General features: G+C 39.6%; 1 protein-coding gene across 3 annotated transcripts in view; it reads left to right on the top strand.

The window, feature by feature from the left end:
• CHCHD3 (coiled-coil-helix-coiled-coil-helix domain containing 3) overlaps positions 1–26,714 on the top strand; it is a 280,347-nt gene that overhangs the window by 201,210 nt on the left and 52,423 nt on the right. For all 3 annotated transcript variants that reach the window (XM_042925058.1, XM_042925048.1, XM_042925067.1), the window contains exon 6: positions 24,243–24,313. In XM_042925058.1, coding sequence (XP_042780992.1) covers positions 24,243–24,313 — 71 coding nt within the window. The remainder of the gene's footprint in view (positions 1–24,242; positions 24,314–26,714) is intronic.

The following is a 26,714-nucleotide window of genomic DNA, read 5'->3' as shown; positions in this document are numbered from 1 at the left end:
GATCCCTCTCTTCCCTTTCTGGCTTTCATTGATCCTATCAGAACAGAAAAGGCTTGGTAGCTACTCTTTGCACCTCCATTTTGTGCCCCCTTTTTGAGGGAATTCCCTTCCCTACTTTCAGGCTTATAATGCCCCTCGTGCCCTCTACCTCTTTTCCATCCTTAAAACAAACAAACAAAAAAAGATTAGACCCCCTGCTGGTTTCTGTACTGTGGACGGTAAATGTTAGAGTGGCCGTGCTGGAGCTTGGGGACACGTATTTGTGCGTCATCCTTAGCATGGCCGGGCCATCACTTTCTTTTTTACCCCCCTCCCATTAATTTTTTTTCAAGGCACTCAGTTACAGGATATTGCTTTACAATTTACATTTGGCATAATTTTATTAGATATTTAAAGGCATCTTCATACCATAACCTTTTTTATCTGATAAATTAAAATTCATTTTAATGGTCTGTCTTACCATTTTTAACTATAGAAAATGCAGGTTTAATGACAAGAGGTATATGGTTGGAGGTCAGTTTTGTATTTAATAGAGATATTGCTGACCTTGTCTTTGAAAATAGTGTTTGTTCTGAACAGGTTGACCTACAGGATAATAGGAGAGTTCTTAGAACTTTTTACATTTTTTTAAGGGTCTTTCAGTTAAAGTCATTATTGTAATTTGAAATTGAGGTTTATTGTATGACCACTCATCTTTTGAAACTGCTGTATTTCTCATCATGGCCAGATAGTACCAGAATCAAGAGAAAATAAGCGTTGTCTTTGTTTCAGAGTTGGGATACATTTCTGCAATTCTCTTCCTCCTTTCTTTCTTGCCTCTCTTGTGATTAAAAAAAAAAAAAAAAAATTAAGTATTTGGTGAGAAGATTCATAGACCTGGTTTCCTTTTCTTAAGGAACCAGTAGGCTAGTGGAAGGGTAACAGGTATGTGAATACAAGGATTATTTTACAGTGTAAATTCTTCAGTGGAAGTTAACACTGATCACCTAGACTACCATTTCCTCATTCTCCTTTCCTTGACACTAGATGTGTGAATTTTGGATAGACCAGGGGTCAGCAAACTGCGGCCCACATGCTAAGAATGCTTATTACATTTTTAAATGGTTGAAAAGAAATCAAAAGAATAATTTCATGACACACGAAAACTGTATGAAATTCAAATTTCAGCCTCTATAAATATAGTTTTAGTGGAACACAGCCACACTCATTTGTTTGCATATTCTCTGTGGCTACTTTAATGCTCCAGCTGAGTTGAGTAGTTGCAAGAGACTGTGTAGCTCTCGAAACTTAAAAATATTTACTATCTGGCCCTTTTTAGAAACAGTTTGTTAAGCTGTCTTTTAGGCATGTTTTTTTCCCCCTCTCCCTAGAAATTCCTGAGGATAATTGATGGAGCAAATGTTTATCCAGTTGCAGTTATGGGCCGGGACCTGTGCTTGGCACCCAGGAGTTAGGAATGGATGTGAAGGACATACTTGCCCTAATGGAGCTCATAATCTAGTGAGTGTGTGACCATTAAGAAGGCAAAAAAGCCAGAAAATCAGATGATGAATAAAGTATGATTAAGGACCCATGGATACTGTGAGAGAAAATAGATTAGAGAGGTGCTGTTTCAGATGTTGTGGTCTGACAATGAAGCAGTGAAGAGGAAGGGCACAACAGTCTGTAGAGAAGGTTGAGTGTGGGGGCCACGTAGAATCTCACGTGTGCGCACATATATGCACACCCTCCCTCCCTCAGAATAGCAGACATAGAGGTTATGAGGTGTTCTGGACACCAGACTTCCTCCAGCTTTCTTCCTTCCTCAGGAAGTGGTACCATTATCTATTCAAGGGTTGAAGCTAAAAAACGCACGACACAGTATTGATTCTTCTTTTTCGTCACATGCCCTCTTTTTTCCTTTTGAATATGAGAAAGTTCTTTTGAGACTTGTTCCAAAACACAGCTCAATTTTGTCTGCTTTCTAATTCTAATACCAACAAAGACCAAGCAAGCCTCCATCATTTCTCACCTAAATTCTTGCAATCACTTGTCACCTTAACTCTGTTATCTGCCCCACCCACCACCAGCCTATTCCCCAACTAAGAGCTACAGTGATCTTTTAAGAACTTGAGTTATATTACATCCATTCTTTACTTACAAAATTGTTCCTGCTTCCCCACTGCTCTTAAAATAAAACCCAAGCCCGTTACCTGCCTGTTAAAGAAGAAGAAACAAGGCAGTCTGGCCTGAAAGTAGGGAGTGAGAACACATGATGTGGTGCACTGAATATAATATGAGGAAGGAGAAAAGAAAGAAGGGGGGATTCCTGTGTTGGAGCGTCATCATCTGGGTGAAAGGAAGAACCGTTTATTGAGACTGGGAAGACCAGGAGGATGAGTTGGCTCTTTGAAACAAGAAAATGTCTGTGGGGCACAAATCAGCAATTGTGTTTTTATCCATTTAATTTTGAGGTGTCTCGGTGATAGCCAGTTGAGATGTCAGCAAAATATTTGGACCGATGAGCATGTCGTCAGAGGCAAGATATGAGCTGGATATATAAATTTGTCAACTGAACTGGGGAAAATTTTAGAGCCACTAGACAGGAGGAGCTCCCTTAGAGACCCAGAAGGAGGGAGGACCATGAACCAAGCCTTGAGGCCTGAATTGGTGGTTAACTCTTTGGAGAGGACAAAGTCTGGCAGAGGGAGTCTTCCACTGGGACTTGTTGGTGCAGGACTATTTTGGATGGTGTGGGATAGTGTAAGACTTGTGCTGATTTGTACAGGGAAGTGGTTCTCTATCATCATAGAGGGAATGCAAATTTGGACTAGAAAAAAGCAAAAGATTATTAAGAGCATTTTCTATTAGAAAAGTCTGACTAGTCAAAATTTAATTCAAGGCCTTGTAATATACAGTTTAGCAGTTCATTTTAGTTTAATTTGTATAGAGTGAAAATAAGTTTTTACCTTTATAATTGCTATGTCAGAGAAAGCGCATGTTCATTTACTTGTTAACCAGTTTCCCTCTGATTATTTGTGTGTGTGTGTGTGTGTGTGTGTGTGTGTGTGTGTGTGTTTTGTTTTGTTTTGTTTTTTGGCTTCAGTTTGTGGTGTAGAGATTTAAAAACAAGTGTTTGGATATCCATAAAATCATCACAGCCTCTTAGCACCTGTATCTGCTTTTGTTTGTAATTACAATTGATTTATCACCCTTCCTCCCTTTTTAAAGCTAAGTGAAATACATAATTTTTTAATATAATAAATATCTAATAATAGATTGAGGCAAGGAATAGGATTTAATTAGAGGCTACCTGCTACCTTCTATGTGAAGCCTCCTGATCCTTCTGTACAGATGTGATTTCTTTACATAAGGCATTTAAGTTTTTATACGGCTATTTAGAAATCTATATAGCAGAGCTGTTAAGAATATCATCTCTGGAGCCAGCGGGCTTGGATTCTTTTCTGGTAGTGCCACTGACAAGCTCAAACAATCTGTTAACTATTCAACTTCTTTGGGCCTCCATTTCCACCTCTGGAAAACAGAAATAATAATACCAACGTGATGGTAGTGTTGTATGGTTTAAATCAGATAACCATGTAAAGCACACTATAGTGCCTGGCACATAGGATTTTATCAGTGAATATTAAATATTAACATATATAAACTCTCTGGCAGATTGGTTAGTTGAGGACAGAGATGGTGTGGTGTCGATTTTTGTGTTCCTCCTATGGTTCCTTACATATAGTGAAGCATTTGGAAGAATTTAGTTTTATTTGATTTTGTTTTCATTCCAGTGTAGTTAATATAGTGTTGTATTAGTTTCAGGTCTACAGTATAGTGAATCAACAGTTGCATACATTACTCAGTGCTCATCAGGCTAAGTAGTCTTTAATCCTATCCCCTGTTTCACCCATACCCCATCCACCTCCCCTCTGGTAACCATCAATTTGTTCTCTATAGTTAAGAGTCTGTTTTTTGGTTTGTCCTTTTTTTTTGTCCTTTGTTCGTTTGTTTCTTAAATTCCACATATGGGTGAAATCATATGGTATTTGTCTTTCTCTGACTGACTTATTTCAGTTAGCATAATACTCTCTAGTTCCATCCACGTCGTGGCAAATAGCAAGATTTCTTTCTTTTTTTGGCTTAGTAATATTCCACTGTGTATATATACCACATCTTCTTTATTTATCAGTCGACGGACACTTGGGTTACTTTCATATCTTGACTATTGTAAATAATAATGTAGGAAACATAGGAGTGCATGTATCCCTTTGAATTAGTGTTTTTGTAAGGAATTTAGGAGTTAAGGACTTCTTCAGGAATACTCTTGCTTGGATAAAATAAATGCTGAAACTAAATTGAAAAATATTAATCATCCTGTGTCACTTAATGGCATATGGACGTCTCGTTAAACTGTGAACCCCCCTAAAGAACCTCTGTTGCTTTTTTATCCAAGCTGATTATATGAAAGATACCACAAGTGGGGGAGACTCTAGAAGCTAGGTCATTATCGCGCAGGTGTAATTTTATAATTTTAATGAAGTATCCTCTAGCTTTATGTTGACGTTAACTCTTTTGGGAGGAAGGACACGAATCTTTGCAGCGTTACGTACTGCCGTGTTCCCCAGGCTTCTAAGCCATGGTTGAACATGTAAGGGAGCTTTTAATGAAGTTATCATCAAGTGCATGCTGCATCACTTCCTTCCAGGGAGTTCACGGACTGTAGCTAAGGCTTTCATAGTCATGAGTGGGAATCTCTTCCAGCCGGTAAACTGAGGCTGTGCGGCACGAGTGGAGCTGCTCATCAGTGTTGCAGTAGCACACAGAGCAGTGTAGTTACCCAGGCTGCTCTTCTCATTGGATTTAAGAGCCGTGTAGGAAAAATGGCTATATGAACACCTGGCTAAAAGATGTTACTGATTTATGAAGTTAATATTCTTACTAGCATTTCTACTCTTTCTTATCCCCAAAATGATTCGGTGGGACTTGAGCAATATTTTGAGCTATATTGTGTAAGAAAGGTTGGTATTCTCTAATATGTAAACCCTTAACTGAGAAAAACTCTAAAAATCAATTTTTTGTCTATAATCAGTGCTGGCACAATACTAGGCCATTCATGCTTTGTTCAGTGGGGAGCTAAACCCCATAAAGTTGTTACCAGAGAAGCAGGAAGATCAGGGCACGGTTGGCATAGACCGGCTGCTTGCGGGGTTGTGTTAGTGATCGCCAGCCTCAACAGAACTTTCCATTGTGTTGTGGTTTCTGCTTTTTGTCAAGAACGAAAGGTGTATAACCAAGTTGGTTCAGGGGAAGTGAAGCCAAAAAGGAAGGAGGCAACAAGAATTGAAGAAGGAATTGACAAAAGAGTTGAAGACAGCTGTACCCTAAATGAGCTCCCATGTCCTGGTTGAAATGGCCAGGACTCAGCACAGACAGTTAGACACCAGCCTGGTGGCTCTGCTTATGCTGGGACACTGTCTCCCAGGACAGCGTGGTATCCCATGACCTGCTGAATTCAATCGTCTTCTGGCTGGGATGCAGCAGTCGCGTCTCTAAATGACTTCCCCTCCTCACCTCTGGTTCTTTCAACATAAGGGTAACCTAATTTTTGAAGCAAGGACCCCGAGGCCAGGAGAGGTCAAATGACTTGCCCAAGGTCACACGCATTCATTCAGGCCACCTTTAGGAGGTGGCCTTCTGTCAACCAGAGGTCTTCAGCTCTAACATAAGCTGCCTTGTGGGGTATGACAGTCTCCCTCACACCACCAGTGTTTCAGGCAGAATGAGAACGATCACTTGTCAGGGATGCCGTAAAGAAGATTCTTGGGATAGGATTCCATACCTTGAAAGGTCCCTTACAGCTTTAAGTCCTGTGATTTTTTTGCTCTAGTTTCATTGGTTTGAGAAGTGCTCGCTCCCTAGCTCCTTATGGAAATGGATCTTTGAAAGCATTTTGTACATTTTCTGTTTAAAATACCAATTAGCTTTGCATCTCAGATACTTTACTGGGTACCATGTGTATCATTCATTCAGAGTATTAGTTTGCTAGCCAGTGGCCCACAGTTTTAGTTCCATGTGAAGCAGTAGTTTGGAGAAATAACATGGCAGTTCCTCACTAAACCCAAAGCTCAAGAAAGCTGCTTATTGCAGAGAGACCCTCATTTTCCTAGCTGTCAACCTGACTGATATTTTAATTTTTCTGCCCTGTAGAAAACTTCAGTCTCTTATCCAATAGATAAATGAGTGAACCCCCCAGGAAATGCAGCAGAATGTTTCTGTTTGCCAATGCAATAAATGCAGAAGCTAATAAATGTCTCCTTACATCAGGAGGAGGCGTGTAATGAGTAAATGATGAGAAAAAGAATCCAGGGAAACAAATGATCTATCCAATCTAAGATGACAACCGGGTTCTTAATAACTTGTCCTCTAGTTGGAAGAGAGGGCTTTCAGCAGGCAGAGAATAAACCTATAGGACATAGCCGTTTACATCTAGCTGCTGAGGGATTTAGTTACATTTAGGCCACACTCACGATGCCAGTGGAGCCAGCTTATTACAGACTTTCTTTGCTGTGTGATTTCTGTGAATGTGGGCCAAAAAGAGCAATGATTTCAGGGCCTCATTCACATTACTTACCCCAGGTTACATTTATATTTCACATTTGTCTTTTTAATAAAGACCTTTTGTCAGAAGTAAAGAACCAGTCTCTTTCCCGTGAGATGTGTTCAGACCACAGGGGTTTCACAAGAAACTCTTTCCTGTGGGTGAGTACGTTCTTCTTTAAAGTGCTTTTGTAGACCTCAACTCTAAATCCCCAGGGTCCGCCTTTGTGGAAACTAACGGAATACAGCATGCTTTGTCCCTGGTGGATGGCTGCATTCTTGCTTGCGGTGTTTGGAAGGACTTGCGCTAGGCAGAAGGCACAGTGTGATTAAGACGGAGTGAATGGGATAGGCCCTGGAAGGAGACGCAATCCACACAGAGGATGTGCGAGAGAGACTCCATGCCAGACCAAAAGATCATTTGATGACACGCATTTTGTTATCACCCCTCTCTGTGATCTTTCTAAGAACATTTCTCAGTAAAAGCGTGTGGAAAAGATTGGCTACTAAATACTAGCAGTTTTCAAGAACAGATTTTCATGAATATTTCTAGAAGAAGACTTATCAGATTTGCTTACTGGGTCTTCCATAATTATCTTTTCTTCTCCACCCCCCTCATCCCCCACCTCCCCCTGTACCGCTTGCTTTTTTTTTCTTTTTCTTTTTCTTTTCTTTTCTTTTCTTTTCTTTTCTTTTCTTTTCTTTTCTTTTCTTTTCTTTTCTTTTCTTTTCTTTTCTTAACATTCTGGCATGTTTCAGTACCACACGAATGAATGCATTTCTGCAGTTGGGGAGTGAAACTTTTAAGTAGTAGTACGATTTAGGCCTGTCATGAAGGGAAATGTTAATGAGTCATCAGATAAAAGCTGGACAGAAGCCACACTGCAGGGCCCTTGTGTACTCAGCAGCATGTGAAATGCGCCTTTGCCTTCCAGATGGAGGAATCTTGCACAGTGCTTTCTGAGGGAGAGCCATTATACCTGAAAGCTAAGATTTTTCAATGTGCTTCTATTCACATGCATATTTCTGTGCCAGATCTTTCAAAAGGCCTTTCCTTTGAAATACAAAAAGATAAACATGTCTTTGAAATGGATAGGTGATCCCTTTGCCACTTTCGAAATCTTTCTCCTTTTCATAGCTGAGAGTTTTAACCCTTAAAATTAAGTCTTGAGTTTTCTGTTCACCTGAGAAGCTTTATATGCGTTCTAGCACTTGAGAGAACCATGCCACTGTTATTAACAACTGAGTTGGGGCTCAAAATCGATGAAAGGTAATTAAAACTTGAGATAGGTGTTTCACCTGCACTGGATCTTATTTTGCTTGGGTATTGCAGTTCATTCTTACATGACTGTTAAATAAATATAATACCTTCTGTGGTCAAAAAAAATCGTAAATCTGTCAGGTATTTATAGGATACCATCTACTGCTTTTTGTTGAAGAGGCTATATTATTTTTAAATCTCAAGACCTAAGTTTTACAGTCCTGTACTTAGAGCATCAGACCTGGGCTGATTTGGTTATAGCGCATACTACCTATGGGATATCAAGCAAGCATGTAACTTTGGTTAAGCATACCACTCCTGGTAGGTAAAATGAAGGCACAGCCTCTGACTTTGCTGATTCTTTAGCTGGTTTTTATCATAGAATCCATTGAGATAAATGATTGCTTCCTCACCGTATTTGCCTTTTGCGGGGGCAGGGGTTGGCCGGCAGGTCTCCACCAGCTTTCCAGCAGTTTCAGGTGTTGGTCTGATGGGATTGTGGCAGTTGTAGAGATGGGATTCCCAGACCCTCTGCTCTTTTCAGGACTTCTTCATATGAATATCAGATTCCTGTAGGTTATAAACATTGGAATCACATAACTACCTTTAAAAAAAATTTTTTTTAATGTTTGTTCTTGAGAGAGAAAGAGACAGAGCATGAGTGGGGGAGGGGCAAGGGAGAGAGAGGGAGGGAGACACTGAATCTGAAACAGGCTCCAGGCTCTGAGCTGTTAGCACCGAGCCTGATGTGGGGCTTGAGCTCACGAACCGTGAGATCATGACCTGAGCCAAAGTAGGACACTTAACCAACTGAGCCACCCAGGCACCCCTCACATAACTACCTTTAAAACAAAAAAAAAAGGAAGAAGAAGAAGGAGGAGGAGGAAGAAAGAAAAATATTTTCCTCAGCTTCTAGCACTTTGCTGTTAGGAGATGTTTGTCAGTAAATATTTGAGTGAATAAAAAATGAACATTTCACCCACTTAGCAAATAGGAGAAGAATTTCACAGACACCACGAATAAATAGGGTTTTGACCTTTGTAATTTAAAATTGGTTTCCCCCCTCTTTTAAAATTAATCTCTACTGTCTCATCTGTATTGGCGTCTTGGATGGATACGTACTTTGTAGCTTGTGAAAATGCCAGCTATTTGTTTTTATTTCTTCTCCTCTGGAGGAGAGCTGATACTGTCTGGGAACATTGTAAGAAATTGTAAAACTGTCCTTACTCTTCAGTATAATCACGAAAGGAACTTAAATATTTCTTCTCTCATTTTCCATCTTCAGGAGTGAAGCAGGCTGAAACAACTCTATCCTTCCATTGTTTGGTTGATCTATTACTTACTTTAGCTGCCCTCTGTGGTTGAATGTTTAAGTTGCTTTTCATTTTCCCGTGTTGTAAACTCTATGATGAAAAATATTTTAGCTAAATTTTTATACACACCCATGATTTTTTCAGATATTTGTAGAAATGAAGCTGAGTCAAAGTCATTTGAGACCTGTTGCTCTAAATTGTACCAGTTTATACTTCGATTAGCAAATTAAGAGGGGAGCCCACTTCTTCATATACTCATCAATGTCATCCATCTGTATAAACAACAAAAAGCAAACAAAAAACCCAGCCTATTTGATGAGGATAAAGTGAAATGATTTTACCAATCTTTGACAAATTTTCCTGTAACCTATTGAATGCTACTTCTAGGGAAATGGATGTGGCAAATACTTGTACTCTGGACCTTTCTTTTTTTTTTTAACCAGGAGATTTTGAAAAATGGCATTTTCTTTCAGGTGAAAAGTTTACTTAGAAAACAATAAAGTTATTTCTAAAATGTTGGCTTTGGTTGGGTTTTGCATAGTTTTTCTCTAACCCTCTGATCGTATAGAATGCCAGGGACAAAAGTAGATGTGCTAATGAGAAACTGCCGTGGATGATAGTTCCATACCCCTTACCCGCATCTCACCAAGACTGCTGAACATGGGTGTGAAATGTATGCATTAGAGGGTGAGCACCCTAGCTCCTTAATGAGTAAATCTCAAGGTGACAAATAGCTTTCTAAACAGAATGATGAAACTGTCTTTTAAGCTTTGGAGTGCTTTGCCATATCTGCATCTCGATGGGCACCCTCATTAAGGGTTTTAGTCCTAACGGTGCTGAGGTCCGCCAGAATCCTAGCTTACTCACGTGAAGAGATGTGCTCAGTCTGGGATTCTGAGCTTGTCTGTGGCCCTCTCCCTTTTATGTGAGCTGCTCCTTTTTACGTAGTGTTGGAAAGGTATGACCTCTGAACAAATGCTTGATTCACTTTACGGTTGCCGCTTAGCTGGTGCCAGAGAAGCAGAGAAACTGTTACGGAACCAGGCTGGAACGCTGGCGGAAAAACCAGGCGGCACTCGGAGACCTCAGTGGGTCGGAGATTTATTTAACACCGGCGGGCTCAGAGGAGACCGTTTCTCCAAAGATCTGAGCGCCGAATGCAAGTGGGGAGGGTAATTTATAGTTGTCAGCTTCCATATCTGTGGGGGTTTTCGGGCGCGCAGCAAACAGGGCAAGAAGAACCCGGAAGAGGGGTCTCCAAGCTGGAGACCAGAGCTTGTTGTGGTCCAGTCGGCCATCTTTGGCGCAGTACTTTATTCATTTCTCCAACAAAACCAAGTGTCGTGTCTGTGAAAGCAAGCTCAAAGGTTTGCTCAATTTTCACGAAAGCTTTTCTTGGATAGATTTTTTTGGATATGAATGAGTTATTGGTGTTGGCCTCTACCATAGTTTAAAAATTCTGGTTCTAGGCAGAAGTAGGAAGACAGGCTCTGTGTTGGCCTCTCCAACTTGCTGTCAGGACCCCTTTTTTTCCCTGACACTTCTCCTTCCTCCCGGGGATGCAGTTTTTACTCTACACACTTCTCTTTTGCCTTGGGAAGCATTAGTCTTCCCCTACCTGTTTGGTTAGGAGGCCCTCTGAGGAAATCACCTTATAATAAGCTACAGGGCAGTAAATGGATTAGTTTAGAGTTTCTCAATCTGGATTCCAAGGAAATAATCTCAGAAGGTCTTCTAATCTTTGTGAGAGTCTTTAACATTTGTGTTTTCTGTTCTGTATTTATGTGATTAGTAGAATCATATTTGCTGTCAGTAGGATGGACCTTACAGGTTTGAGGAGCAGGGGTGGATGACAGTTTACCTCCGCTCAAGGCATTTTCAGTGTCAAAAGGGGCTCTTGGAGGCTCAAAGACTATAAAACTGAAAGCAACTACCTGTGTTTCCTGTAATGGGTTAGTTTAGGTTTTTCTCCCCATAAGCCTTTAAAGAAGCCCTCACCCTCCCATACAAGGGCTCACCCCTGTGGGTGTGGCCAGCATTAGCTTTTCAACAATAAGCCCTTTTAAATGCCTGAATCTCAGGTTGGCCTAAGGGCTAGACCTGAAGACTTGAAGGTAAATGGGACAGCCGGTAATGGTCAAGGGGAGCTTGTGTTATAGATTCTTCAGATTATTAGTATAAAATGTGAACAAATGAAGAACTCAGCAGAGTTGATGATGAAGAAGCTAATGTTTGCCTCCTTCTCTACTGTAAGGATTATCATTTCCAGCTTTCTTTTTAGCCCATGGTTTTCAAGAGGACACTGAGCATGTGTGGGCGCCAGTGCATGTGCTGAGCAAGTATAAGAGAGTTACAGAGTTCCCTTCTATGGGAGACGATAATGAGACCAGTTAGGGTAAAATGGAGTGCAGGCCTGAGATGTGTTGGCAATAGAAAAGTGACGCCTTCTGTGTGGAGCCATCCGGTGGGGGTGCTGTTAAATGTGCATGTAGCGTCACCCCAATGAGCCCTTCACAAGACTTATAACCTTGAGAATTGACAGTGTCATGTTACACAGTCCTCAAGAGAACCAGGTTCCTGTGCAGTCATTTAAAAGGTTCTGTGTAGGTCTTGCAAGATATCATGGTAAATTCTCATGATAACCCTTGTGATAACTGTGAAATTGCTTTGTCTCACCGTTGTTGAGGGAACAGTGAGACACACAAGCATGTCAAAAGTAGAAAGGTGTCAGATGTATAATGTAGAAGTCTAAAAGGGGAGTGTAGGAGGGGCGGGTGGTTTTATCTCAGAAGAGCTACAAGCAATATAACGACTGAAGACCTTTTATCGACATTATTATAGAAAAGGATAATAGAAAAGTTCATACCTTATACTTCGGGTAAATGAGAAGTCTTACTGTAAGCATGGTAAAAGGAACTGTGGGCAGGAAGGGGTCGGGGAGTCACTTTCCCAATAATATCTAGATAAGTTACTTTCTGGCATGATACAAATATAGGTGTAATGCCTGTTAGAAATTGCAGCATGGTTAATTTTCTTTTAAAAAATAATACGATCCCATGGTAAAAAACTTAAATTGTCACAGGCGGCTATAAAAAAAAAAAGGAAAGTATTTCTTCCTCATGTCGCTTTTCCAGGGATGACAACTATTGCTTACAGGGTATTTCAGGGTGTACGTGTATGTGCACGTGGACCCAACAGGTTAGAAAATATACTCTTCAAATTATTTTACATCTTTTTGTTTTTCTTACTACTTGGACCTCTTTCCATCCATATGAGTTCAAGTAGATCCCCCTTATTTCTAACAGGATTAGAAGAGAGCTTTACAGTTGGAGAGAATTCTGCTATGAAACTTGACTTATATGACAGAAACAGCTAGAGAAATTGAAAGGAAATAAAAGCATAAGTAACTTAAGAGCTGAATATGAAATATAGAAAATATAGGGCTTTAGAGACTCATTAGACAAACTACTTCCCAGAAATAAAAAATTCTGTATAGTGATCCTGTGGCACTGTAATTCTTTGTTCATTATAATTTGTGTGATTTTTGAATTTGTGTCTGTCTCGCCCTGTATGCCATAAGCTCTGTAGAAGTAGGGCCAAGCCTCTGTTTACTCTCCATTATATTCCAAGTTCCTGGCCTAGGGTCTGGCACAGACCTTCAGACCTTCAGTATCTGTAGAATGAAGAAATGAGCAGATGAAGGAAACTTAGGATGCCAAGTGAATGTTTGGTACAGTTTATTTAAATTGCCCAGATGAAGAAACTGAGGCATGAGACAATATAACTCATATATAATTAATATACCTCATGTAGTGGCGAGGCTGTCAATGAATCTATGATTTCTATTCTAATTAGAAAACTAAATCAAGAAAGGAAAAACCTGAGACTCTAATTAGTGAAGTTTCTAAAGTGCCTGGAATAAAACTAGAAATGCCAGAAGCAGCTCTGAATAGTTCTGTTGCTTTTTATGAGAAATAGTAGAGATGGAAGGAAAATGTAGGTACAAGAGCAGTTCATTACCTTTGCCAGAGTGCCTAGGAGACCCTGGTGTTTTCATGAAATGTGGTTTCTTATGACTGGTAAGATTTGATGCTAGAGTTAACCATGGCTCTAAAATTTTTCAATTCTTCCTGTCCTTTGTCAGAAAAGGAGAGAGGCAGATGGAAACAGATTTCTGACGAGTGGAAGCAAAGCATTACTGCAAAGGACAAACGTTTACTCCTAGTGCATCATTTCATTTGATTTTATTAAAGTCATTCCTGAGGTGCACAAAAAGCAAACCTATCAGGGCTTAAGGAAGAAGGTCTGTTCTGGATTATTGTGACTCAGTGTGTCATAAAGATGGAATGGCTTAAATTACAAGTTTATTTTTTTCTTATTTAATAAGAGTCTAGAGGTGGGCAATTCAGGGCTGGCATGTTGGCTTCAAGGTTGTTAGAGCCCCAGGCACCTACTGTTTCTCTCCAGCCTCCTGGCACAGGGTCTTCTCTCTTTAAGGTCAGCTTGTATTCAGGATGGCTGCTGGGGCTCAAACACTTGCAGACTGGAAAAATGAGGAAAAGACTGGGCTGAAAAGATTTTTTGCCAGTCGAGGTCAGCTGTCTTTAAGCAGCCTACCTGGAAGTCCCCATACAGTTCTGCTTACAGTGCAGCCTAACCTGAAGCAAGCTGGAAATTTTAGTTTGGTTGACCATATATCTAGCCTAAAACTGGGATTTATCTAACTAGGAGAGAGAGATGTTGGAGTAATTTACTGATAGGCTTTTTCCATAGGGAAATCTTCATTTGTCTTTATCACAGAACTTAATGGTCAGAACTTCTGATTTGTGAGAAGCTGCTAAATTAGTAATTTATTATCCATCACTAGTGATATAAATTTGAAAAAAAAATAAGGCTGAGCATAATTAAAATACACTTATATATGTACCCAAATGGTTATTAGCAGAAATGTGGGGCTACTCAGGATAGCTACTTATGCATCTACTCGATTCGATGATAATTCTTCAGGTTGTGGAGCCATGCAGGCAAATTAATGGAGACCCAGGCTCTGGTGGATCAGCTAGGGAGCTAGGGGTTGTTGGCGGGAGTGGTGTTCTGCTGGAGAACAGGGAGAGGCCAGGATCTGTGCCATTTGGTGAGCCTACAGTGGCCTGTTGATACAATCACTCTCAAAGATAAGGTCCTCGTATTTAGATGTTAAAAAGTGAGACTCAGCTTAAATAACCAAACCCATTCCTTGATGTGCGTCTTAGAAACAGAATACTGAATCTGATACACCATGCATCTGAAGCAGTGTTGGCAGTTTGCAGACTACTTAAATAGGCAGTGTATTTATTTACACAGCTTTCTCTGGGGCAGGAGGTTAGAGGGAGGGAAAGAGATAAAAGGAGAGAGTAGAGAGACAATAGACTCGAGGCCGTGGGTTTAAGAAGTGCCAAAAATGAAAGAGTCTTTACTATGCCAACTACATTATTCAAGGGCCACTTTTCTGACTGAATATGATCGAGTTCCTCCCATGGCTCTTATGCCCACCTGTTTCAGACTTCAGGATATACAGGAACACACAGAAGGCTGAATTCAAACCAGCCGTTAGATGTTCTGATGGAAGGTTTATCAGGAGAAATAACTGAAACCACTAGGTAAACTAAACTGAGACCAGTAGTGGTTTTTTTTTTTTTAAATTTCTAAAAATTCTATAGTTCTTTTAAGATTCTTATGCAAAGAATTTAGTTATATTGCAGGGAGTCTCTTGATTCTGGGTAAGTCTACAAAAAGACAGGTTGAGGAAGCATCAACTCTTTTTGGCCACCTGATGCCATTCAGTAAATGACTGTTTCAGGGATTCTGTGCCTGGAATTGTAACCATGCTGCATGTGCAGGATTAAATCAGGTCCTCGTATGCCTAGCTCGCATCTTGGGGGAAACGTACTTACCTGCATCTAGCTGATTACATATTATAACATAGCTCCTGGGCAAGTGTTATAACGAGAAATAGAAGCCTGTTTTGAATCCAGCTACTTAACATAGGAATGCTCACATTGACATTGTCATAGGAAGGCTCTCATTGGTACTTGTACACACTAGGCCTTTGTTTAAAAAAACAAGCCAGGAACAGTAACATTTACATTTGGGTGGGTTGTAGGAGGGATAGAGACCTATAATTGTTAATGGTAATTATAGATCAGTTTGGAAAGAGGAGAGCCACACCTTCAAGCTGGACCGCTCACACTAAGGCCAGACCTGGTCCTTCTCCCATTCACTGTTGCTAAATGCCTGCTGAGCTGCCGTAATCTTTGAATGGACAGTGAGTAGGAGTGTTACTCACCTCTGAGAAAAAGTGTAAGATTACCAGAATCTACATTATACTTCAGTATGATGTGTTATGTAGTTGTGCCCAAATCACCATACGAAGCATTTGGTAAAAGAACTGACAAAAGCTCGTTAGCAAATTTTTCTTGTGACCTTTCTGTTTTGTTCGTTTCTTACATACTGGAGGTATGATCATATTAGTTAGAACAGAACAGAAATGAGATTCAGAACCTCAGAAAATGCTGCAAGAGTACTGTGTGTGCGTGTTTTCTTTTGATCTAATTTAGAATTGAAAACAGATACTTTTCAAATCTAGCAATAATGTGTGTCTGTGCATGTGCATTTAAAAATACACTTTTAAAGGGAAACTTTCTGAAAATGGAAAATGGCAGTGTCACACATTCAAAAACATGGGCCACGGCCAGCCCCAAAAAAGTGGGAATGATGCCCACTCTTGTTGATTCCCACTTCCTTCCTATACTGTCTAAAAACTTTGTTCTTGAGCATTAGGATACCAGATGTGTAAATCCATCCCCCCATACCCCAAATTTGAAGTTTAAGAGCAGCTGGAAGGAAATACTGGGAATACCTGCATCTAAAATCAGCCACACAGTTTTGTGCATGATTTTGTGCTGTCACTTCAGCTGTCTGCAGCAGGTATGATAAATTGGCTCAATAAACACCAATTCCAAACTCCTGCCTTCTCTTTCTTACTGTAGAAGTGAGAAAACAAAAATTCTTGCAGCCAGGGTTGTGCATGATCTATAATTCTGGCCAGAGAGATGTAAGCACAGATCTCTGGAGAGGGCCTTTCTCCCCTTTTTTTCACTTCCCTCCTCTTCCTTCCTTAGACCATGGGCATGATAACTGGAGGTACACTAGCTATCTTGAGGCAATGGGAATAAAAGGCAAATGCTAAGCATGGCTGCGGAGGAATTGAGAGAAAAGGGCCTAGTCATTTGATAAAATCCTTGGCACCTACATCAGCTCTGGGTTTCCAGCATCCGGACTTGTTATTTCATGAGACAAATAAATCCCTTACCTGTTCAAGCTGCTGTTTGTCCCTTGAACTGTTAATTGTACTGGGACTGTAACTGAACACAGTCTCCGGCAATAGCCATTTCTTTTTTTCATTTCCACAGCAGACTGCAGTGTTGGTCGGTTTGTAAGAGATGTACGATAAACGTAGGGTTCCACGTTTCCATGTTACAGTATTTCAGTTACCTTAAACTTCTGTCTGTTCCAGCCTGTTGTAAATAAAAGTAAACTCTGGAATGCAGCTTACAATTAATGGTGTCACTCTAACACTATTTCAGTAAGTTTTGTGTGTCACGTACTTTGCCGAACGCTTTACGTACGTTGATGAATGGGATGAAATACTCGCCTTTAGGGATCTTATGGACTAGTTGGAGAGACCACATGTAAAAACACATGGTTGGTAAGTGCGTTAAGTGCTTTGCTAGAAGTGCATGGTGCTGTGAGAACACAGACAAAGGTATAAATCAGTTAGCTTTTACTGTATAACCAACTACCCCAAACTTCGTGGATTAAAACAACCACCATTTATTTACTTCATGATTCTGCAGATCACCCATCTGGGCACTTCTTCTGGATTTGACCGCCCTCACTTACACTGAGTTGTCTAAGGTTTGGCTGGTCTAGGACGACTTCAGCTAGGGTGACTTACAGTCTCTTCCTCTTCAGCCTGGACTTCCATATGTGGCACTAGGCCAGGATTCCAAGAGAGAGGCTTATGTTTGCAACTGGCCCATTGTCACTCCTGTCATTCTGTTGGACAGAGCAAGTCACAGGCATCGCCCAAATTGAAGGGGTGGAGAAACAGACTCCACCCTTTCTTGATGAGAGAAGCTTGCAAGGTCTTGTCACCAAGAGCCGTATACACAGAAAAGAGGGAAAAACGTGGCCACAGGGCACTGAGGGAACAGCAGGGAGGTACAGCAACAGTTTTCTTTAAAGAATTCATCTCAACTTTCTAAAGTTCAAGATAATAGACTGCTCCTTTTTATTAGCACTTCATAAAGAGGGATGCCATCAGTCCTGGAATCATTTTCCAGTATTGCTGATTTCTACCCTTTGAACATGAGTTTTAAGAGTAACCCGTAAGAAAATGTTGCTCTGGGAAGAGAAAAGTTGCACGCAGAGAAGTGCAGGATTGAAATAGTGGTTGTGAACTTGTCTTTAACCCAGCGTTTCTCCTGGAACATTTGAGGAGTTCTGTTCTCTCAAGATGCTCCAGAATTAAAAGGTTCCATGGGAAATCAGTTTGGGGCTCATCACGAGCAATATTTCTCATCTTGTCGATTTATAATGCATACTAAGAATTAAGGCCCTGGGAATCCTGGCAGTAAAAAGTACTTTTACTGTGTAATTTGGTTCATTGGATTTCATTGATGATAAGGTCAAAAATTATTGGTTTATTTTCTATTTTTTGTAAATATGGTCTAGTGTCACTATCTCTCTATGTATTTATAGTTTTTTCATAGCCATTAACATTCTCAGTACAGCCCAGCCATTGTCTTCACATTTCCCATTTATCTTAAAGAACAGAAAAATAGAACAGATGAGCCGTGTAAACAAAATTCAGTGATTGGTCCAACAGAAGAAAAGATATTTGTGTTTTAAAGATTTAAATGTTTATTAAAATGGCTTTTGCAAAAAGTTACCCAACACTCTATACTTTTTTTTTTTTGTACTCTTCAAATGATTTGTAATAGTAATAGGTAACATTCCAAAATGCTTACCATATATAGTCCCAGGTATTGTTCAAAGAACTTTACATGAATTATCATATTTGATCTCCCAGAGATTTTTATTAGGCCATTTTTGTTACTGTCCCAGTTTTACAGAGGTGAGAGAACTGTTGGGGTACGGTGACATGTCCTGTTTTATAAGGAAGGAGCTGTATTGGCAGTATGGCTCCAAAGGAAAGTACGTTGCTCACCGGAGTACAGAGTGCTGTGGACAACATATTCTGTTTTAAATATATTAAACATTTTGTACAGTGGAGCATTCAGTCTCCAACTCAGTCTGCTGCCTGTGTTTTTAGTAACTGGTACCTAGTGCCTTAGATTGGAAAATGTTTTAATACAGAAAACAAAAATGCCTGTTGTTTCCAGTGGTGCCTTGACCTCTACCATAGGGGACAGGCACATCTCCCATATCTAGTATTATGTTGTTATTTTGGAGATAGGTCACCTCCTAGGAACTTCGTTTCACTTAATCTTTGACAAAGACAAGCCTTTATCAGATTTTTGATAGCGCTGAAACATCAAAAAGATACCATTATTCTACTTTGAATTTACAAGATCTACCTTTCTCAAAGGAAATCTTGATAGAAAACATTGTTTTAATGCTCATGTCAAACAAGAAAATTTTGTTTTAAAGTAAGAAAATAACAGACTTTTAATATTTGATTTAAATAAGATTTACTTGCTACAAATTTATGCTTCCACTGGACAAATCATGTCAACTATTCTACCTCTGTTGATGGAGCAGGAAACTACAGAATGAATATGAATGAAAGAGAGTTTTAAATTTTAGGTTGTAAATATTTTTAAATTTTAAATTTAATTACAATTTACATGTTTTTAAATTTTTAGGTTGTAAATCTTCTTAAATTTTAGGTTGTAAAGGACCCTACAGTCATAAAAACAATATGACCATGCTCAAAGCAATGAATGGTCCTTTCGTTGAAAGACCACCATGTTAGATTATGGGCAGCCTTCTCTGCCTGTTCTTTTTGGTTCTTTTTTTAGGGTCATCTGACCAGATTATTCTCCCCTACCCCATATGGTGTGAGGACTTAGAAAGCATCTTAGCGGGGGCGCCTGGGTGGCTTAGTTGGTTAAGCATCCGAATTGAGCTCAGATCATGATCTCACGGTTTGCGGGTTGGAGTCCCACATTGGGCTCTGCGCTCACAGCTGAGAGCCTAGAGCCTACTTTGGATTCTGTGTCTCCCTCTCTCTCTGCCTCTCCTGCATGCACTCTTGACTCTCTCTCTCAAAAATAAATAAACATTAAAAAGCAATTTTTTTTTTAAAGAAAGTATTTTAACAAAGTTTGGAGGGGAGAGATATAGACACATATAGATAGGTAGGTAGGTATACTTAGACAGGTATATATGGCCATTTTATATACGTACATATATAACATAATATCTACCTTCTTTGAAAATTGGAATGTGGATATTACTTATTTGAAGCACATATTGTTCTCAAAATGTGGCTATTAAAAAAGGATCAGGGGTGCCCCGGGTGGCTCAGTCTGTTAAGCATCCGACTTTGGCTCAGGTCATGATCTCACAGTTCGTGAGTTCAAGCCCCGCATCGAGCTTTGTGCTGACAGCTAGGATCCTAGAGCCTGGTCCAGATTCTGTATCTCCCCCTCTCTCTGCCCCTTCCCTGCTCAGTCTCTGTCTCTCTCTCCCTCAAAACTAAATAAACATTAAAACAATTTTTTTTAAAGGATCAGACAAAAACACAATTGATGTGTGTACTTAACTACAAGCTGTAGGGTTGACCAAATAACAACAAACTTAGCTACCATAATAACATTAAAGTAACGGTAATTTATAATTGATAAGAAAAGATGCATATACACACCTACTACCATCTCAAGACAACATAGATAATACAAACAGACTTTCTGAAAATTAGGGTCCTTTTTAAAAAAACAATTTTAATTTTATTTTTGAGAGAGAGAGCGCGCGCGCGCGGGGGAGGGGCAGAGAGAGGGAGACACAGAATCTGAAGCACCTCCAGGCTGTCAGTACAGAGCCCGACATGGGGTTCAAACTCACAAACCATGAAATTACGACCTGAGCCGAAGTAGGACACTTAAAGGACTGAGCCACCCAGGGACCCCAATTAGGGTATTTCTACCACCTGTGAGTACCTGTTCAGAGTAGAAGCCTTGCAGGATCGGTAGGCAATTGTGAAGCTAGAATTTTGGGAGTAGTTTGGGGTCCAGTTTGGAGAAGGGCCGATTGCCACTATGATATTTGTCCCAGTGATGCATAATAACGTCAGTCTAATGAGAAAACATCGGACAAGTCCATATTGCCAGCCATTCTACAAAATATCCAACTGGTGTATTCCTCAGGAGTGTCAAGGGGTCTTAAGAGACAAGAGGATACTGAGAAGCTGTGACAATTAAATGCAAAATGACCTTTGGAATTGGGTCCTGACATAGAAAAAGAACATTCATAGAAAAAGTGTAGCAAAATAAAGTCTGCAATTTAGTTAATACTAGTTACTAGTAATGTTGCATTGTTAACTTACTCGTTTTGATGATTGTGCTGGGATTATCTAAGACATTGACGTGAAAGGAAGGGGGGTGACAGTATATACAAACTTTCCACCATTTTTGCCCCTTTTCTGTAAGTCCATACTTATTTCACAACAGAAATTGCTTTTATTTAGTAATTTGTGGACATTCGGCAATAGGTTAGCATTCAAGAAAATATACAAAATCTTGACTTAGCCAACCTGTTCAGCATGTATCCCTCTACCCCTGTTTTTATGTTCTGGCTATATTATTAAATTATTTGTTGTTAATTAGTTCCTTTGAGGAGGGGGAGAGTAACACAATTTTTGTATATGTTACAGGCATTTATAACCAGCATAACAATTAGCTATGTACACCTCATTTTAAGAAACATAACGGGGCGCCTGGGTGGCGCAGTCGGTTAAGCCTCCGACTTCAGCCAGGTCACGATCTCGCGGTCCGTGAGTTCGAGCCCCGCGTCGGGCTCTGGGCTGATGGCTCAGAGCCTGGAGCCTGTTTCCGATTCTGTGTCTCCCTCTCTCTCTGCCCCTCCCCCTTTCATGCTCTGTCTCTCTCTGTCCCAAAAATAAATAAAAAACATTGAAAAAAAAAAATTAAAAAAAAAAAAAGAAACATAACAAGTCAGTGAGGTCCCACTGTGTTTCCTTTCTTGATGGTGTTCTGCCCCTAACCCCCCGGCTACCACCACCAAACTGCTGCTACTTGGGGATAATCCATGGAATTTGCTATTTACTAATCCTATTTGATTATTTTGCATTTTTTCCAAACTTGACATAAATTACACTCTACAATATTCTATCTAGAACTTGCTTGTGTTTGCTCCACATGTATGTGTAATTCATTCTTTTTCATCACTGTGTAGATTTCCACTGTGTGAATACCCCGTATTTATTCATTCTCCTGCTGGCAAGCTTATTGGCAAGCTTTTTGTTTTTGTTTTTTAATGGTTGTTTATTTTTAAAAATATTTTCTGCCACCAAAAGAGAAACTCTACTCTTTCTGTACTCTAGTAACACTATCCACAACTTTAACTCAATATTTATGACCTTTCATTTAACTCTTTCTTTTCTCTTATATCGGATAGAAAGCTTCTCAAGAAGTTTTCAGATCATCAAGATCTGTTTCCCCAAGTTGGACATTATTTGGATAATAAGTATCTAATTTGGTTGAATGAATAAGTATATACTTACATGAATTAAACGCTATCTGCATACAGATCTTGGGCATATTTGTGTTTATTCCCTTAGTTGTTATATGGCATTGCCTCCTGGGGACTTTTCCTCATTATAAAGATTTATACAGTGTGGGAATCTGGCCACTGAGGTGGAAATACAGGACATAAATAAAGCCTAAAACTTTAACTTGGGAAGTTAAGAGCTAAGATTGCAGACAGCACAGGTACATGTCTTTTGTCTGTTTAACGTCTTAGGGAAACTTTGACAAAATCAGTAGTAATTTTACCTGTATTTGGCATTATAAAGCAGAGGGGAGCTTGCTAACTTATGTTATGGCAGAACTCACTTTTGTGCATCATTCTTGTTAGAAAGCTCAATATTTGCCTTTGATCATTTTGAATTTGTACCCAGAATTAGTTTTGCCCAAATTAGCTTTTTCCTCCAAAATTATTTTATTTGTATGTTGACTTGACTCTGCAAAAATAGGTGGCACAGCTCCTGTGCCAATCTCATTTGATTTCTGTAACTGCTTTGGCAGAGATAAGCAAGGCTACTTCATCCGTATTTTACAGGTGACAAAAGAAAGCCAAGGGGACTTTGAAGGACTTGCTCAAGGTCACAGAGCAGAACCAGAAACCAAATCTGTCAGCCTCGTCCTGAAACCAAATCTGTCAGCCTCGTCCTGGCTCTGTCTGGACATTACTGTTTCAATGTTTAAATTAATTGAAAGTATTAATCAAGATGTTTAGCTTTGCCAGCATTTTGAAACTTTAGTATCATAACGCCCCCTTGACAGTTTATTATAGTAGTATGGGGCGTTTCTCATCAGTGTTAGTGGCAGGTTAGTAACTGCCTTTTTACTGCCCTCTTTGTTAGAAGGGTTCACACAAAAAAAGCTTAAGCCAAACGTTGCAAAAGAGCATGTAGTGACCGGTGTGTATTTTAAAGGAAAGAAAAATCTTGTAAAATAAAACTGAAAGGGAGGTGTGATACGACATAAGGTTATAATATCTGAGAAGACAAAAGGCCTTTTGGTAGCTTGCGACCTACAGGTGAATGAAAACCTCTTGGCATATAGACCGATGAAGTTGGTCATTCGCAGTGTGATTTTAAAACATGCAGAAGCCCTGCATGAATATTGTCTTCATGTCAGAAATGCACCTTCGTGCTTGAAAATGATAAAAAATTACAATCGATCCTTACAACTGTTCTGTTCATCTTTATTGATCAGGTGCAAGAAAGATAAATCGCAGCCCAAATAAGATTATAGTAAATGTTAGCATCGTAGGGGCCTCTGGGTTGATAGAGAGCCATTCATCATCCCAAATGGTGACCCGTCCATTGCTCCAGCCACCCCGAGTCTGCTGTCTAATCACATATCTATTGATTTTATCTACATCCAACAAACCTGGATGTGACTGTCATTGGGCAACCCAGATTGTTAAATGCAGAGGGGTCACTGGTGTGAAGAGGATTTCATTTTCATTTTCTCACCGACCAACAATGATTTATTAAAAAATAAACTACCCCAAGTCACGTATGTGTAACCTGAGTGATTAGGGATTGAAGGTGCACAATAGACCACTGTATCATGTAGTATTCTTTTGTCCTGGGACAGGTTTTGCAGGGTATTTCATTGAGTCTGAAGGCTCTTGGGGTCATTTAGGCCACCCCCTGAAGTAAGATAGGTTTCAACGTAGCCAGCCAGAATGGATAGTTTAAAATTGTTCTGCCTCAGGAAAGGCATTCCTTTCCTATTGCAGCTTGATTTATGTTGCTTATTGTGTTCATTTATGTAATACTGGAAACATTTTTTTTTTTTTAGGGGGTAAAAAAATTACCTAAACCCATACCCTGTTCTTACTAATTAATTTGTTATAAATATTGATGCTCTTGTGGTCATGTGAAGGTAATAGAACACATTCTACTCTGTAAAGAATCCATCTTGAGGACAAAAATACTGTATAAAAAGAAGTGAACCTTTAATATCCCAGGTAGAACATTGGAATAATAGGCAAATATGTGAAGAATTTTCTCACAAGGATCAAATAATGATGAATTATAACAATGAAGGTTTACTCTAATTACAACTTGTATACCAGCAGATGTGCTATTATTTAAATGGATACCTTTACGTGCACTTTTATAAGTATCTATGTCACTTATGCAAGAGATCTTTGTCCTACTGCTCGAATGGCTGAAAAAAAGGATTTTATGTATTATTTTGTAACTGTAAGTCTTACATTTTGCCCTCTCGAGTAGTGAAAACTCTACTGTCAATCTCTGTCCACAGAGCTCAGAATTCTACAAAGTCACCACCGAACAATATCAGAAAGCAGCTGAAGAGGTGGAAGCAAAGTTCAAGTAAGTTTTTAACACATAATGTTACAGTATTTCCCGTCCTTGACAAGATCAAAGTACAACGTTCTTGCTTCTTGAATAGTGGATGGCTTGTTGTGGGCCCTCTGGAATACTTGGAAGTGTATTTGGGTATTTGGGTAGCGAGGTGCATCCATGTTCTCCAAATACAAGGAAAGGGCATTTGATGAAAGCTTGTTGCAACTCAGTTTCATGAAGTAAGGGGAAGTTGAAAGCAATGCTAATAGAGTTTTCATTTGGAATAATATTATATAAGATGGGATGCCCTTGATTATGAAGGTGATGTGAAATTGCTATCTCTTGTTAATAGAATCATAGAGACCATTCAGTTTTATATAATAAAATGACAGGCATGTCCAAATTTGAGTAACCACTTTTCTCATGTTCAAGCTGTTTTCATTTCTTCCCATGTACCTTGAAAGCGTTTAAATCACAGACTTTACCTTGCCCTTGATTATGAAGGTGATGTTAAATTGCTGCCTCTATTAATCCTTGGAATGTTTAAATGAATGTTCTAATTGATGGATCAAAGTGTCCGTGACCCGTAGCCCTGTACTTTCCCTTTGCTGCCAGTTCTCACATTAGGTAAGAAGACATCATTCAGAATTTTCCTGAGAGTATAAATAGTTTTATTGTGTAACCCCTGTTAGTAGCACATGTGCAAATTAGTGAAGCAAAAAAAGGTATTGTGACAGGTTTAGTTGAAAGATCGTATTGGGCTCTGACCTTCTTCCTGGTGCATGTTTATAAGCTTTTGATAAAATGATTAAGCCCTAAGGTGTAACATTATTTATTACTTTCTGCTGTGGTACAGTTTGTATGGTAAATGGATATTAGTGTGTTCTTTAATGTAATAAAAAAAAAAAATCTTTTTTTTTTTTTTTTTTTTTTAAAGGTAGTTTGAGGTATATTTAGACAAACCTCTTTGTCTTTGTTAGTGAATTATCTTTTTAGGTCAGCAGGGAGAGACCTTCAAAGAATGGGCCACAAATCTCACTCTTAAAGGTTAATGTGCTTTCTTAAGTATTTAGATATAAAAATGGATCTGGACTTGATTTTAAAAGGTACTCTACATATGTATTTTTCAAGTTATGGTTTATCTTTTTCCCCTAATGATAACGTAACATTTGTTATCCTTTCTGTCTCTATGCCATGAGAATCTTTGACTTGGCACCCTGGGTATTCCTCTACTGTCAGAGGGTAGCTATTCAAATAAGTAAAATTTATGATAAATCAAAGGAGATCAATTCTGACTAGAATGATCTATGACGTTATCATAAGGAAAACAATTACTCAGTTGAGGCTTGAAGGGGAATATTGAACAGGTGGAAAGGAAAGGATTCAGAAGGAAAATCATGTTCTTGAGTTGGGTGACAAATCCCTTAAGATCAGTGGTTTGACTCAGAGGGACTCTCGTGCAAGATGAAGTTGGAAAAGTCAGTACGGTCCTTTGATAACTGCTGGGCTAAGAGGTTGGTCTTCATGTAGCAAGAAGTCTTTGGAAGGTCTTTGACCAGGTAAGCGCTTGATTTCCGTGCTCCTTTGGTAATACTAACCAGACAGTGGATGCGAGGCTTGACCAGGGGGTGAGGAACAAGAAGCAGTAGTAGGAAACGGGAGGACTATGTAAGTGAAAGAGAAAAGATAGGGGGTGCAAGCAAGTCACTGAAAGATTAGACCTGGACTAGTGAGTGACTGGTGTATTCGTTTGCTAGGGCTGCCGTAACAGAGAACTACAGACTGAGTGGTTCCACCGAAGTTGATTTCCTCACAGTCTGGAGGCTGCCAGTGTGAGATCGGGGTGCCCGCACGGTTGACCTGTCTTCCCTCTCCACATCCGTGTCTCAGTCTCCTTTTCTTATAAATCACATTGCATTAGGGCTCACCGTAATGATTTCAGTTTAATTTAATTACCTCTTTGAAAACCCTTTGTCCAAATATACTTTCTGATACCGGTCATTAGATCTTCAACATACGAATTTGGTTGGGGAGGGGTCCCTTCAGCCCGTGACACCTGGATTTAGGCACTAGGGAAAACCAGGAATAGAGGTTTAGCAGATTGGAAAACTGATGGAGGCTCGATTTTTATAGAGAGAGGTAAATCTGGTTTTAGATGAACAGAATCACTCTCCTAAAAGCTCTGTGCAGCTGCCATGTCATTCAGCCTGGACTAGCCTGCTGGCAAATGAGAGGCTGCGGGGAACACAAAAATAAATGTCTTGCTGACTTACTTTCTCCAAGACAACATGGAGCTATAGGTTAGGCTTAGTGTTTTTGTTTTTGTTTTTTTTTAAGTTTATTTATTTATTTTGAGAGAGACAGAAAGAGTACAACTGGGGGAGGGACAGAGAGAGAAGGAGAGAGAGGATCCCAAGCAAGCTCCACA

The sequence above is a fragment of the Panthera leo genome, chromosome A2 (assembly GCF_018350215.1).
Source record: "Panthera leo isolate Ple1 chromosome A2, P.leo_Ple1_pat1.1, whole genome shotgun sequence".
Lineage (NCBI taxonomy): Eukaryota > Metazoa > Chordata > Mammalia > Carnivora > Felidae > Panthera > Panthera leo.
Note: the sequence above shows the minus strand (reverse complement) of the source record. Positions and strands in the feature narration are given on the sequence as shown.